Source organism: Garra rufa, chromosome 2 (genome assembly GCF_049309525.1).
Source record: "Garra rufa chromosome 2, GarRuf1.0, whole genome shotgun sequence".
Taxonomy (NCBI): Eukaryota; Metazoa; Chordata; class Actinopteri; order Cypriniformes; family Cyprinidae; genus Garra; species Garra rufa.
The window spans coordinates 2,878,171-2,895,840 of NC_133362.1; the positions used below are offsets into that span (position 1 = coordinate 2,878,171).

The 17,670-nt window shown below is 27.0% G+C and overlaps 1 protein-coding gene across 1 annotated transcript in view; it reads left to right on the forward strand.

The window, feature by feature from the left end:
* Positions 1-3: 3 nt before the first annotated feature.
* The window catches only part of LOC141325800 (inositol polyphosphate-5-phosphatase A-like), a gene marked incomplete at its 5' end in the record, with an annotated part of 124,550 nt that continues 106,883 nt past the window's right edge, over positions 4-17,670 (forward strand). The window contains 2 exons of the mRNA XM_073834531.1: positions 4-98; positions 3,486-3,573. Of these exons, the coding sequence (XP_073690632.1) occupies positions 4-98; positions 3,486-3,573 (183 nt within the window). The remainder of the gene's footprint in view (positions 99-3,485; positions 3,574-17,670) is intronic.

Genomic DNA, 17,670 nt, shown 5'->3' on the forward strand with positions numbered 1-17,670 from the left:
GTTCAAGCTCACCGGCCGCACTTCGTGGCGCTTCACTGTCAGGAGGTCGGAGGCAAGAATTACGAAGCGTCCATGGCACACGTGGACAGCTTCATCAAGTGAGTCTTCATCGGCTCCTGGAGCTGTTTCACCCAAACCCGAAGTGTGAATCCGGTTCCTGATCAAACAGCGGCTCCAGCTCCTGTGTGTGTGTGTGTGTGTGTGTGTGTGTGTGTTTTCCATATATATTGTCTCATTATTAAAGGACAAAGACAATATTTACACACACCTGAGTAGCTCAACCGCACTGTTTATTCAGCACAACCTGCAGACGCCATAGAAAAACTAAACCACAACCAGAGACTAATTGACTACAAAATACTACAGTATTACCATGGTATTCATTATATTCTATGAAACACACATTTCTTTTAATTTAATCCATGCCTTCTGTTGTTCAAATGTTTTTTGGAGAATGAAATGTTACAATTTGATTGAAATAATGTTAGATTGTCATTCAGTTTAACACAATATTCATGTACAAATTCAAACAACATGCTTATTCGGACTTGTACATAATAAAATAGATAAAATACAAATAAGTAAATAAATAATTCTTACTGACAACTGGTCAAAATCAAAATAGTGGCAAATTTGTAATTTGTAAAATGTAGAATTACAACTAATTAGTATTTGGGATGAAAGTAATTCATCTTTTAATATGTCATAAATTGATTTTGTTGTAAATATGCCTGACAAGATTGACACTTAATGACATTTTAGTGGGTGTCTTCTGTAAATCAGGCGAAAATGTATATTTATTTTTTGCTCAGAGAAACAAAAACAGAAATGCAATTAAATTAAACTTTTTAATATTTTTTGGGAAAAACAACAATAATTTAAAGCAGTATTACACTTATTGTTTTTATGCTTAACCCCTTTTTCTTCTTTGACAGTTATATTTAAATACTACATAATTATTTGATATTTTCAGCCGTCTTAGTGCTGGAAGTCCACTGTAAATTCTGTACCTTTTTTTTGTTTCAGTCTCTGAATAAAATTGAGCTTTTACTCTATTTATTTAAGTGTATTAAAAAATAATAAGTTTTACTAAATATTAAATACTAAAAGGACTATTAAAAGTACTATTAAGAGTTTATGTGTAAATAATTACACACTTTTTTACTGTTTAAAAGTACTATGTTAAATTTTCAACAAAAATGGTCAAGGATGTTAAGATGTCCACATCAAAAGAACTTTAAAAAAAGTGATTTTATGTCCATAGAAAGCATGTTAAATGTAAGTAAAGTGTCTACTTTTAAGGTTTCAAATGCTTTTGAAGAATAAAATGTTACAATTTGTTTGAAATAATGTTAGATTGTCATTCAGTGTAACACAATATTTATGAACAAATTCAAACAACATGCTTATTCTGACTTGTACATATTAAAATATACAAAATAAGGGAAAATGTTATATTTTATTATGTTTTAAATGAGTAAAACCTAGGATAGTGGCAAATTTTAAAACTATTTTAGTATTTGGGCTGAAAGTAATTTATCTTTTAATATGTCATAAATTGATTTTTGATGTAAATATGCCTGGCAAGATTGACACTGAATGACATTTTAGTGGTGTCTTCTGTAAATCAGGGAAAAATGTATGATATTTATTTTTTGCTCAGAAAAACAAAAACAAAAATGCATTGAAATTAAACAGAAATCTTTTAGATTTTTTTGGGGAAAAACAGCAACAATTTAAAGCAGTATTACACTTATTGTTTTTTGCTTAAACCCTTTTTCATTTTTAACCCTTATATTTAAATATTACATAATTATTTGATATTTTTAGCCGCCTGAGTGCTGGAAGTCCACTGTAAATTCTGTACCAATTTTTTTTTTTTTTTTTTTTGCTCAGTTTCAGTCTCTGAATAAAATTGAGCTTTTACTCTATTTATTTAAATGTGTATTAAAAAAATAATAAGTTTTACTAAATATTAATTACTAAAAGGACTATTAAAAGTACTAAAAACAGTTTTTTTTTTACAGTTTAAAAGTACTATATTCAATTTTCAAAAAAGTGTAAATGGGTCACAGACATTAATATGTCTTTACAAAAGTGTTTTTATGTCCATAAAAGGCATGTTAAATGTAAGTAAAGTGTCTACTTTTTTCAAATGTTTTTGGAGATTAAAATGTTACAATTTGATTGAAATAATGTTACATTGTCATTCAGTGTAACACAATATTTATGTAAAAATTCAAACATCATGCTTATTTTGACCTATGCATATTAAAATATGTAAACTAAGAGAAAATATTATATTTTATTGTTTTAAATGATTACTTTTTTAAAAATTAGTATTTGGGGTGAAAGTAATTTATCTTTTAATATGTCATAAATTGATTTTTGTTGTAAATATGTCTGACAAGATTGACACTGAATGACATTTTAGTGGGTGTCTTCTGTAAATTAGGGAAAAATGTATGATATTTATTTTTTGCTCAGAAAAACAAAAACAAAAATGCAATTACATTAAACAGAAAACTTTTTAAATATTTTTTGGAAAAACAACAATTTAAAGCAGTATTACACTTATTGTTTTTTGCTTAAACCCTTCTGCGTCTTTGACCCATATATGTATTATTATTTGAGTTTTTACTAAATATTAATTACTAAAAGGACTATTAAAAGTACTATTAAACAGTAAATGTGTAAATATTTACACTTTTTTTTTTACAGTTTAAAAGTACTATATTCAATTTTCAAAAAAGTGTAAATGGGTCACAGACATTAATATGTCTTTACAAAAGTGTTTTTATGTCCATAAAAGGCATGTTAAATGTAAGTAAAGTGTCTACTTTTTTCAAATGTTTTTGGAGATTAAAATGTTACAATTTGATTGAAATAATGTTACATTGTCATTCAGTGTAACACAATATTTATGTAAAAATTCAAACAACATGCTTATTTTGACCTATGCATATTAAAATATGTAAAATAAGAGAAAATATTACATTTTATTGTGTTTTAAATGATTACTTTTTTTTTAAATTAGTATTTGGGGTGAAAGTAATTTATCTTTTAATCTGACATAAATTGATTTTTGTTGTAAATATGCCTGACAAGATTGACACTGAATGACATTTTAGTGGGTGTCTTCTGTAAATTAGGGAAAAATATATTATATTTATTTTTTGCTCAGAAAAACAAAAACAAAAATGCAATTACATTAAACAGAAAACTTTTTAAATATTTTTTGGAAAAACAACAATTTAAAGCAGTATTACACTTATTGTTTTTTGCTTAAACCCTTCTGCGTCTTTGACCCATATATGTATTGTTACACCATTATTTGATTTTTATAGCTGTCTGAGTGCTGAAAGTCCACTGTAAATTCTATACCAAAAAATCAGTATTTTTGCTCAGTTTGAGCTGTTTTTTTATATTTTGACTATATGAGCCATAAAAGCCTGATAAACGTGTGTTTTGTATTGTTTTGTCAGAGAGCTGCTGTCCAGTGATGCTATGAAGGACTTCAACCGCGCTTGCGTCTACCTCGACAAGAACTACAAATCCCAGGAGCAGTTCACAGTAAGTTTCTCAGTCATGTGTGTTTGTTTTAGGGGTTTTTCTGTAGTTTCTGTCTGTAGATTCACTGCAGAACCACTAGAGGGCGCCACTGGTCTTCTGATTCCTGGCTGGTGATTTATTGCAGCTATAAATGACTGCTCACAAGTTTCTGCTCATTGTTTTACACATTTAATAATAGTAGTGTATGATTAATATGAATGACACATGTCTGCTTTATATCTTCACAACCTATTTCAGTCATTTAAGCAGGAACATTCGGTTTAGGTTTGTTCGGAAGCATAAAATTGAATCACATGTTTCTAAGTCTTGTGGTGTTTGCTGTTTCATGTGATTTAATCTTACACTGCCACTCAAAAAAAATTGGGATCATGAGAGATTAGAGACTTTTCTGCTCATCAAGGCTATGTTTATTTGATTAAAAATATGGAAAAATAACTGTAAAATTGTAAAATATTATTGCAATTTAAAATAGTGGTTTTCTATTTTAATATACTTTAAAATGTAATTTATTCCTGTGATGCAAAGCTGAATTTTCAGCATCATTACTGCAGTCTTCAGTGTCACATGATCCTTCAGAAATCATTCCAATATACTGATTTATTATCAGTGTTGGAAACCTGTGATACTTTAAAAAAAATCCTTGATCAATAAAATGTTAAAAAGAACAGCGTTTATTTATAAAATAAATATTTTGTAACAATAAACACCTTGTTCAAAGTTTGAGGTCAGTAATTTTTTTCTTTCTTTCTCTTTTTGAAGGAAATTAATACTTTTAATCAGCAAGGATGTGTTCAATTGATAAAAAAGTGATAGTAAAGACTTCTATTGTTAGAAAAGATTTCTATTTTGAATAAATGCTGTTCTTTTTAACTTTTTATTCATCAAGGAATCCTGAAAAAAAGTATCACAGGTTCCAAAAACATATTAAGCAGCACAAGTGTTTCCAACAACTAGTTCTGATAATAAAAGTAATAAATCAGTATATTAGAATGATTTCTGAAGGATCATGTGACACTGAATACTGGAGTAAAAATTCAGCTTTGCATCACAGAAATAAATTATATTTTAAAGTATATTCAAATAAAAAACTGTGATTTTGAGTTGCAATAATATTTCATAATATTACTTATTTTTCTGTATTTTTGATCAAATAAATAAAACTTTGATGAGCAATTTTTTGAGCAACATTTGAGTTTCATCACAAGATAAAAATAAAACAGTGCAAAAACTCACTATATACAATATTGAATTCATATATTATCTGAGATAATTGGGTTTTTAAGAAGCGTAAATTGAATCACGTGTGTTTGAATCTTGTAATGTTTGATACAGTTGAGGTCAAAAGTTTACACCCCCTTTCAGAATCTGCGAAATGTTAATTGTTTTAGCAAAATAAGAGAGATTCTCATACAAAATGCATGTTATTTTTTATTTAGTACTGACCTGAGTAAGATATTTCCCATTAAAGATGTTTACATATAGTAAACATTGGTTCAAAAGTTTACACCCCCTTGATTCTAAATACTGTGTTGTTCTCTGAATGATCCACAGCTGTGTTTTTTGTTTAGTGATAGTTGTTCATGAGTCCCTTGTTTGTCCTGAACAGTTAAACTGCCTGCTGTTCTTCAGATACATCTTTTTTTGTTGGTTTTTCCAGCATTTCTGTGTATTTGAACCCTTTCCAAAAATGACTGTATGATTTTGAGATGCATCTTTTGACACTGAGGACAACTGAGGGACTCATATGCAACTATTACAGAAGGTTCAAACACTCACTGATGCTCCAGAAGGAAAAACCAGGCATTGAGAGCCGGGGGTGAAAACTTTTGAACAGAATAGAGATGTGTACAAAGTATCTTTTTTTATATTTGGTGCTGCACTTCAGAAGCTAAAGAAGATACATGTTTCCCAGAAGACAAAATAAGTTACATTTACCATGATCTTCAAATCTTTATGAGATCTTAAGGTCTTGTTATTAGAGCTGTACGATATGTTTATGTTTGGACACAACATAGTTGAGATTTGCTCTCAGTGTTTATAGCTTTATGTGTGTAAATGTGCACAAGCAGGATTGGGTATAAGTAGGATGTTTATGAGTTGAAGTTATTGATTTTTTAGTGATTATTGATGAGATCTGCTGGGTTTTGTTTAAAGATGACAAATATTTAATCAGTGGTCCGAAGTTAGATTGAGTTTCCTGCTGTTGCCACTAGATGGAAGTAGAAACCCAGAAATAAATTTAGAGGAGCGGGAAATACTGTCCTGCAGCAGAAATACATTACTCAAGATGATAATATTTTGCTATTTTTATAAGATGTTTGCTTGATACTTTGTATGAGACATTTATAAAAGCTTAACAGGTCATTCATGCACATTGAAATATAAATGCATGTTTAATGTTTCAAATATAAATCTGAAACATTTTGTGATGTTTCTAACTTTCTGAACACTGGCCAAAGTGATGTTCTTCCTTAGTTTTTCTGTCTTGTTTTCCAGTACAAATATTTAGACATAAATTAATTTACACAATTTTTTTTTTAAGGTAAGTGGTTGAAATCAATTAGTTTTAGCTACATTTAACCCACTGGGCCTCTTCGTTTATGAGTCGCACATGGCTCCTTTGCAGTCAAAAGTGACCGAAGCCTTAAAGTAACTTTTTTTTTTTTTTTTTTTTAGGGAAATCAATGAGATACATTTTGGTTAAATAATATTTTGTGATTATTATTTAGAATTTTGAGGAGTTTTTATGATACTGTGCAATATTTATACAATTTTAATGAACAATTTTTTTTCTACTAGAATATTTAGTTTTTGTATTTAATTATTTATTATTTTTCAATAAATGCAATATTTCACCAACTTGTTTTTTTTTTACATTTTATTTTTAATTTTATTTTATTTTTATTTGTTTGTATTGTTGTTGTATAATGTTTAAGCAATGCTAAAGAAAAACAATAAAAAGAAAGTGTCAAAAAAAAATGCAATATTTCACATTAAAATTGCTTGATTGCTGAACACTTTTTTTTTTCAGCACAGTGGCTGATTTGTAGCTGGTACCACCAAAAGATTCTCTGAATTATTGCAGTTTTTCATATTCCTATTTTTTTCTTCCTGTCTGTCATTTTTGACTGTGAAGGAGCCAAGTGTGACCCTTTAACACGTCAGAAATCATGTCATTTTTCATGTGTGTGTGTGCTCACATAGCTAATGCAGCAAAAGTCACCAAGTTTCATCTCAGTCCCATGAAGCTCAGATTTTTAAAATGTAAAAACATAAAATATTTCGTTCAAAAATGACAGAAGAGGTCCAGAGGGTTAAATAAACCAGTTTAGTTTACTAAATGTTAACATGTTTTTATTTAAATGCAGCTAAAATAAATTGATTGCAACCACTTACCTTATTTATTTATTTTTTTGTAAATTCAATGATTTTTTTTTTCAGTGTACAAAGTCTTGATTTCTGAAAAATACATCAAAGTGAAGTGAGTTTATGCTTAAAATGATGAAACATCAAGAAAAGATATTTTTTGACCCCATTTGCAGATATCTGTTCATGTTTTAACTCTTGATTTTGATCAATTTGTCATTAACAAACTTCTTATCTAATGCCTTTTTGCATCTTCAGTAAATGTGTCTCGATTGAAGAATCTTTAGATATTTGTACTAGAAAACCAGGCAAAAGCAGCATTGTTTTTCAGTAAATGTTTGTCTGCTGTATTTGTGGCGATCAGAGAGTTTACTGAGTATCAGACAGTCAATAAACGTGCGCTCAGACAGACACGTGCCATTTAACGCCTGCATTTGTTTTTCTCGGGTAACTGTTTGTTGTCTGCTCGACCTGTCAATTTTCAGATAATGTGAGTTGAGAGAGAAAGACAGAGAGACAGACAGTATTTACTGTTTACTGAGGGACATCTAGCTCTCTGGTGAAACCTTTCATTTTTATCTTGTAATATTAATCCTGCAATACAAAAATAATTAGTTCCTTATAAGTATATAACAAAAAAATTTGTTCTCTCTCTCTCTCTCTCTCTTTGTATATGTATGTTTATTAAATCCCCACCCAAAAATATATATAATATATATGATAAAAAATCGTTAATTTATATATATATATATATATATAAAACTAATAATTACAATATTTTTTGTGTATTTATACATTTTAATGTGAACTAATTATTAATTTTAAATGAGCGTGTGTGTGTGTGTGTGTGTGTGTGTGTGTGTGTGTGTGTGTATATATATATATATATAGACACAAAAAATTACATATTTATATTTATTAATTGTAGTAACTTGTAATTTTAAGTGTTATATATGTTAAAAATAAAATGATTAGTGTACTTACATAATTTTTAATGTGAACTAATTATTAATTTTATATGAGCGTGTGCGTGTGTGTGTGTGTGTGTATATATATATATAGACACTAAAAATTACATATTTATATTTATTAATTGTAGTAACTTGTAATTTTAAGTGTTATATATGTTAAAAATAAAACGATTAGTGTACTTAATTTTTTTAATGTGAACTAATTATTAATTTTAAATGAGCGTGTGTGTGTGTGTGTGTGTGTGTGTGTGTGTGTGTGTGTGTGTGTGTGTGTATATATATAGACACTAAAAATTACATATTTATATTTATTAATTGTAGTAACTTGTAATTTTAAGTGTTATATATGTTAAAAATAAAACGATTAGTGTACTTAATTTTTTATGTGAACTAATTATTAATTTTCAATTAAGGTTTGTGTTTGTGTGTGTGTGTGTGTGTGTATATATATATATATATATATATATATATATATATATATATATAGAGAGAGAGAGAGAGAGAGGTTTTTGTTTATAGCAAGTGATTTTTAAAAATATATTTAAATTATTCAATATGTTTTTTTTCAATAATTATTTAAAAAATAAGTAATTGTTAATTTTACCTTTTTTTAATAATTAAAAAATATGTTAAAAATATAATTAAAAAATTCGTTTTTTTAAATCAATTACTTTATTTTATTACAACAAATAAGTTAAATTATTTATTTAGTAATTAAAACAAATAATTGACAATTGACTATTTAAATAAGTCATCCTGTGGCCTGGTTGATTTTTTTTTTTTTTTTTGTTCTTCTCAAAAATGTATTCTGTTTATTTTAATAACTTGTTATTCTAAATATTATTAAAGGCGGACAGTAGAAGTGTTTTGTTTACTCTGCTTTAAAAATATTTTTCAAGTGTTTGTAGTTTATCAGAACTTTTATTTCACAACATCACAAAGCATAATATTGTACTTTTTACTGCACTATGTTTCATATTAAATATTATTTAACACTAAATTACATTAGAAATCTAGTGCTTTCTTTTACTCAGTTAAGAAAAGACATTTTGTTTTATGACAAAATAAGTGAGTTTATGCTTAAAATGGGAAGAAAAAATATCAACCAGGCCACAGGATGACTTATTTATTAAACAAAAAATTTTTTTTTTTGAAATTACTAAATAATGTAACTTATTTGTTGTAAGAAAATAAGGTAAATGATAAAACATGTTATTATTTAAAATTATTTTTTACATAATTTTTAATTATTTAAAAAAAGGTCAAATTAACAATGACTTATTTTTAAAATAATTATTGAAAAAAATATTTTTTAATAATTAAAATATATATATTTTTAAATCACACTTGGTATAAACAAAAAATCAAGACGTAAGCTCATATTTCATTTAAGAAGATTTGTTTTGAGAATATAGTGAGTTTATGCTTAAACTGAGAAGAAGAAAAAATCTGCCAGTGGGATCAAAAAAATCAACTTGTTTTTACTTTAAGTTTACTTTTCTGACCACATTTGCAGATATTTCTCTACTAATTTTGATTTCTTTCTCAGAAAAGAAGACTTCTAATCTAATGTGTATGTATGTATGTATATACAAAACGTGTTCTATTTATTTTAATAACTTGTTATTTTTAGTATGATCAGAGGTAGACAGTACTAAAGTATTCATTTTTTATTCTGCTTTAAAACTACTTTTTAAGTGTCTGTGGTTTAATAGTGTTTTTCTTAAGAAAACTTTTACTTCCAAAGCAATATTGTACTTTTTACGGCACTGTTTCATATTAAATATCATTTAATACTTAATTACATTAGAAATCTAGTACTTTCTTTCTTTTACTCAAGTAAAAGTAATTCAAAGATTTGCTTGAGTACAAGAAAGTACAACATTTTTAATGTTCTTTAATAGGTAAATGATTAAAAAAAACTAAATGATTTAAAATTATTATTAAAAAATATATTTTTGTAATTATTAAAAAAAGTGTATTAAAAAAATTAGCAATGCATTTGCTGTAATAAAATAAGGTAAATGTAATAATGTAAAATTATTTTTGTATTATTTTTTTAATTATTTAAAAAAATTGTCAAATTAGCAATGACTTATTTTTAAAATAATTATAAAAACAGCATGATCCTGATAACTTTTTTTTTAAAATTATTGCATTATTTAAAAAAAAAATTAACAATGACGTAATTTTTAAATAACTACTAAAAAAGATTAAATATTTTTGGTAAATAAAAATATTTATTTAAATAGGTCAATGATTAAAAAAAAACGAAACTATTTAAAATTATCATTAAAAAATTACATTATTTTTTTTAATTATTAAAAAAAAAAAGTCAAATTAGCAATGTATTTGCTGTAATAAAATAAGGTAAATGTAATAATGTAAAATTATTTTTATATTATTTTTTTATTATTTTAAAAAATTGTCAAATTAGCAATGACTTATTTTTAAAATAATTATAAAAACAGCATGATCCTGATAACTTTTATTTAAAATTATTGCATTATTTAAAAAAAAAAATTAACAATGACTTAATTTTTAAATAATTACTAAAAAAGATTAAATATTTTTGATAAATAAAAATATTTATTTAAATAGGTCAATGATTAAAAAAAACGAAACTATTTAAAATTATCATTAAAAAATTACATTTTTTTTATTTATTTAAAAAAAGTGAAATTAGCAATGTATTTGCTGTAATAAAATAAGGTAAATGTAATAATGTAAAATTAATTTATATTATTTTTTAATTATTTTAAAAAATTGTCAAATTAGCAATGACTTATTTTTTTTAAATATTTATTGAAAAATATAAAATATTTTTGAATAATTAATGCATTTTTAAAAATCACACTTAATATGGTAAAAACACACATAATCTGGTGTGTGTGTGTGTGTGTGTTTGAGTGACAGCCGTGTCTCCGAAGGCGTGTTTTACGGCTCTTGTAAAGTATACGGGAGGTAAAATGTCAATTAGAGGAAGCATCCCTGATCATTCAGCCACCGTTCACTAGTTCCACACCATTAATATTTATCATGCCGCTCTGCCCCGGGGCCCAGAGGCTCATGGGTAATGATGTGCACTAATGTCCGCCCCTTATTACCACAGCGCTCTCTCTCTCTCTCTCTCTCTCTCTCTCTCTCTCTCGCTCGCGTGTGTGTGATATTAAGTGTTCCTGTCACAATACGTTAACGCAGACACGCTGTTCTCCTGCTAACGCACCATGACTCTCGCCGCGACCCGCGCCTTTAATTAGGACCACACCGACACCACGTGTTTCCAGCGTATGTACCACTTCCTGCGGCTAAAAACCTCCGTTCTCTGGGAGAATCACGAATTCGAGCTAAACGCACATGCATCAGATGATGAACAACTTCATTTTGTTATCATTATTCCAAATAAATAGATTATTATTTACAATCTATCTATCTCAAAAAATATTTACAATTATTTTTAAATTATTGTAAAATATTATGTATATATCAACCAGGCCACAGGATGACTTATTTATTAAACAAAAAATGATTAATTATAATTTTTTTTAAATAGCTAAATAAATAATTTTAACATGTTTGCTGTAATAAAATAAGGTAAATGATAAAAAAGTTAAAAAAAAATTTATTTAAATTGTCAAATTAGGAATGACTTTTTTTTAAAATAATTATTAAAAAAAAATAGTATTTTTTTTTAATTAAAATTCATATTTTTTTATTTAAATAAATCATTTAAATTATTTGTTGTCATAAGGCAAATGATTTAAAGCAAATTATAAATTAATTAAAAAAAAATAATAATTTTTTAAAATAATTAAAATATATTTGTAAAAACCACAAAAAAATCAAGATGTTTAAGACATTTTGGAGTTTATGCTCAAAATGAGAAGAAAAAAAAACTAAAGATTTTTTAAAATGAGTAAATAAATAATTTATTATATTTATTATATACTTATTTGTTGTAATAAAATAAGGTAAATGATTAAATATTTTTTTTTATAAATATTTAATATATAAAAATATTTTAAAAATCGTCAGATTAGCAATGCCTTATTTTTAAAATAATTATTAAAAATAGTATTTTTTTATTAAAATTTATATTTTTAACTAAATAAAAAATTTATGTATCATTCTACTTATTTATTGTAATAAAGTAAATGATTTACAAAAAAGGTATTATTTAAAATAAATTTTAAATTGTACAATATTTTTAAATTATTTTTAAAATTGTCAAATTAACAATTACTTATTTTTAAAATTATTATAAAAATATTTTTAAATAATTAACATATATTTTTAAAAATCACACTTAATATGGTATAAACAAAAAAATCAAGACGTAAACTGAAATCATATATTTTTAAGAAGTTTTGTTTTACGAGAAATCAAGTTTACATCAAGATTTTTTTGTGTTTATACCATATTAAGTGTGATTTATTTTTTTTAATCTTTATTATTTAAAAATACTATTATTTTTTAATTATATATACATGCATACATTTTTAATCAGTATATTTTAGTCTCACAATAAACAGTATCTGCCAGTTCAGTCAAGGTAAACTCTTGTATCTTCTCTATTAAAAACAAAAAGAAACACTAAGAACATTATTTAACCTAGCTTTTATTAATATTGGCATAGTAATCTTTTTATTTACTTTCTTTAAACACCTTAATTAATTCAGCAAAATCCAATATCGATGGGCCTCTACTTTGTATACTGATATATGAGAACATATGAGAAACCAATTTCAGTACATACTGTAAGTAAATATTAAAAACAACATGTCTTGACAATTTTACCCTGAATTTTACAGTCTGTTTAAGGGTTTGTTCTGTAACCGCGTGTGATAATATTTTATTTGTTAAGGTCTTAGAAAGTCTTGAACTAGCAGAAACGCCACAGCGGTGTGAGTGTTTTCTGTAATTCTCAGAGTAATCTCGTTGCCCGTTTATCTCCGTTTCTGTCGGATGACGGCGGTGGAGAATGTCGCGCTGACGGCTGATAAGATGCGCTGGTATCCCGCGTGGATTAGAGTCGTGTCAGCCGCTGTAATGCCATGAATCCTTAGACAGAGAAGAGCCCTTCTGAAGAATGCCGCTGAGAGGAGAATAACACACCATACAGGAGGATTCAGTCTGTCTGTTCTCAACTTTTATTAGTGATTTCTGTATTAAAGTGGAGTGTATATGTTGTCCTGCAGTGCTTTTGCCCTTCACTTTTTGCTCTTTTATGATTTTTGAGCTCTCATGATTCATGATCGAGCCTCAAGAACAATGTAGATCAGTGGATCTCAACCAGGCCACAGGATAACTTATTTTTTAAAAAATAAATAAAATATATAAATGTATAAATAAATAAAATAAAATAAAAAATATATATTTTTAAAATAACTAAATAAATAATTTAACTTATTTGTAATAAAATACAAAATATATATATATATATATAAAAAAAAAAAAAAAATATATATATATATATATATATATATATATATATATATATATATATTATTTTTTTTGTTTTTATTTTTTTAAATGGTCAAATTAACAATGACTTATTTTTAAAATAATTTATTTTTTAAAATAATTTTAATAATTAAAATATTAAAATAAGAATTAAATAATATGGTATAAACACACAAGAATCAAAAGTTTTGTTTTATGAAAAAATTTGTGAGTTTATGTTTTAAATGAGAACAAAAATCCGCCAATGGGGTCAGAAAAATAAACTTTTTTACTTTAGAGTTCCAAAAGATTAGTCGCAATTAATTGATTCAAATAAAAGTTTTTTTTACATATATGTGTGTGTACTGTGTACATTTGTTTTGTATATATAAATACACACACATACGTGTGTGTGTGTGTGTGTGTGTGTGTGTGTGTGTGTGTGTGTGTGTGTGTATATGTATATATATATATATATATATATACACACACACACACATATAGGAAAAATATGTTAGGTTTATATGTAAAATATTTATATTTATATATAATCTAAATTATATAGTGTTTACGTGGTGACTTATTTATTATATAAATTACTAAAATAAATTAACTTATTTGTAATAATTACAATTACTTTTAATTATTTTTAAATTATTTTTAAATATTATTTTAAAAATTAATTTTTTTTTTTACATTTTAAAATCACACTTAATATGGTGTAAACACATACACAAAAATCTAGATGTAATCTGAAATTATATTTTGTTTATGAGGTTTTATGAGAAAATAAGTGAGTTTAGGCTTAAAAATGGGGAAAAAATCCGCCAATGGGATCAGAAAAATAAATTTTTTACGTCAAATTAGAGCTGCAAAACGATTAGTCACGATAAATCGATTCAAAATAAAAGTTTGTTTACATACTATGTGGTTTATATATAAATACACACACATACATGTATATATTAAAGAAAAATGTTAGATATATATGTAAAACATTTATATTTGTATATAATATAAAGTGTTTACATACAAATACAATATATCTTTAATATATTTTAATATATATATTTTTTACAATTTTTAAATCATTGGTAACCATTTTTAAAAATTTAACACAATCCTACATTTTCTTTACTCATTTAAAACACAATAAAATTTAATATTCTCCCTTATTCTTTTATATATTTTAATATGTACAAGTCGAAATAAGCATGTTGTTTGAATGTTTGCATAAATATTGTTACACTGAATAACAATGTAACAATACTTTAAACCAAATTGTAACATTGTATTCTCCAAAAACATTTGAAACCTTAAAAGTAGACTTTACTTATATCTAATGTGTTTTCTATGGACATACAACAAAAATCAATTAAAATTTTTAAGTGATTTGTAATCATTTTGAAATTTGCCACTATCCTTGTTTTTTTTTAATTTAAAACACAATACAATTGTATATGCTCCCTTATCTTTTATTTATTTTAATATGTACAAGTCAAAATAAGCATTTTATTTGAATGTTTACATAAATATTGTTACACCTGTAATCATTTGTAACCATTTTTTAAATTTGCCACTATCCTACATTTTCTTTACTCATTTAAAACACAATACAATTTTATATTCTCCCTTATTCATTTATGTATTGTAATGTGCACAAGTCAAAATAAACATAAATATTATGTTACACTGAATAACAATGTAACATTACTTCAACCAAATTGTAACATTGTATTCTCCAAAAACATTTGAAACCTTAAAAGTACACTTCACTTACATCTACTGTGCTTTCTATGAACATGGAACAAAAATCAATTAATTTTTTTAAATTTGCCACTATCTTAGGTTTTCTTTACTCATTTAAAACACAATAAAATGTAACATTCTCCCTTATCTTTTATATATTTTAAAAAGGCACAGGTCAAAATAAGCATGTTGTTTGAAAGTTTACATAGATATTGTTACACTGAATGACAATGTAACATTACTTCAAACCAAATTGTAACATCTTATTCTCCAAAAGCAAATTTGAAATACACTTTACTGACATCTAATGTGCTTTCTATGGACATAAAATCACTTTTGTAAATTTCTTTTGACCCATGCATAGATGTATTCTCTGCAGTGAGTGTCTAAAACACAACTCTGAACATAACCAGCTTAAAATATCGCAAACTAAACCCAGCGTCTCTTATTCCAGCGCGGGACGAAGCCGGTCGAGGCCGTTCGAATGTGCCGGACGTCACTGGAGTAATATTGTAGAGCAATAATTCACACACACCATCATTCAAGTTCTCCTAAACACACACACACACACACGCACACACACACACACACACACGCATGCAGACGTCTGGATGTGTGCTGAGCGACAATCGATGAATCTGCCATCAGACGTGAATTATGAGGGCGAGGCGCTGGAGAAATTTGGAGCGAAATATATACGCGGCTAATGGATTATATAGAAACAGATGCATCTGATATGAGCGGCCCTCAGAGACCAAAGCACACGCGTGATCCTACATACACACGTGTGTGTAAGCGCTTGTAAACTCATGCGGTGTGTGTGTGTGTTCAGATTGGTTTAGCAGGGGTGTGTAAATCACGTGTGTGTGTGTGTGTGTGTGTGTGTGTGTGTGTGTGTGTGTGTGTGTGTGATAATGATGTGTGCGGAGCGTGTGTGTCTGCCCTCGGCCCCGTGTGAGTGTGTGTAAGGGCCACAGTGAAGGTGAGGCTGTCATATCGATCTTTTTAGTGCTAAAATATGAGCCACTTTACTCTGCTCCCCAGCGCAGTGATGTGAAAAATAATAACTTGGCCCCAAATTAAAAATATTGATCGCTTAGGAGGTGTTGAGAGCAAATAAACATCCACTGAAGGATTTTTCACCCGCCCAGCCTCTCTCACCCATCTCTCTCTCTCTCTCTGCACTGTAAACATGAGATGTGTTTGTGTGTGTTTCCATCAGATCTGTTCCAAATGCTGCTGAGCCGCCTACTTAGACAGAGTTTTAAGACATAACGGATGATAATTCTCACAATGGACTGCGGGTGTTTAGTGAAAAGAGTTTGCGATGTGATGCTAGTAGAAAATAGTACCATTATGTTTTTTTCAGTCAGATTAATAATGCATTATTTTTTCCAAATTGTAGTGTTTATATTCATAGAACATGATCTTTACTTAAAGGGAGACACTGCAGGCAAAAACACAGATTTTCATGCATCTGTCAAGTTTGAGATTTTGGGCTTTTTGGTGTTTCATAAAGTGTTTTTACAGACCGCTTAGGTACATATTGCCAAAGCATGGTATATTCTCTGATGAGATTATTTTTTTATTATTATTTCAGTCAGATTAGTAATGCATTATTTTCCCATAGTGTAGTATTTTACATTGCATTTATGCATTTGGCTGATGCTTTTATTAAAAGTGGATTGCATTCAAAGTTATCAGTGTGTATATATGTGACCCTGGACCACAAAACCAGTCATTTTTAATGCAACAAATTAAATAAGTTTTCCATTGATGTATGGTTTGTTAGGATAGGACAATATTTGGCAGAGATTAGACTATTTGAAAATCTAGGATCTGAGGGTGCAAAAAAATCCAAATATTGAGAAAATCTCCTTTTAAGTTGTCCAAATGAAGTTCTTAGCAATGCATATTATTAATATATTACTAATATTACTATTACTAATACTATTACTATTTGAAAATTTGCCAAAAATCTAAATATTGAGAAAATCGTCTTTTAAGTTGTCCAAATGTCCAAATTAATGCAGTTTTATTTCAGTTTTAGTTATTTTAGTACATCAAGTTAAAATAAACTAAAATGAAAAATGCTGCCTTGGCAACTATTTGGAATATTGCGAAAATTGTCCACAAATAATGCTTTTTTTTTTTTTTTTTTTACTTAAAAACTGAAGTCATGAGCTCTAATATAAGAAAAATAAACACACAATCTGTGCTAATTGAAGGAAAGATTTGGTGGTTAATGTAGCATAATGAGAGATTTATTCAATAAATTATCATTATTTCAGTCAGATTAAGAATGCATTATTTTTCCCAAAGTGTAGTATTTTACATTGCATTTATGCAGTGGGCCGAGGCTTTTATTCAAAGTGGATTGCATTCAAAGTTATCAGTGTACATATGTGACCCTGGACCACAAAACCAGTCATATGGGTCATTTTTAATGAAATAAATAATCTTTCCATTTCATGTATGGTTCGCTAGAATAGGACAATATTTGGTCGAGATACAACTATTTGAAAACTTGCAAAAAAATCTAAATATTGAGAAAATCGTCTTTAAAGTT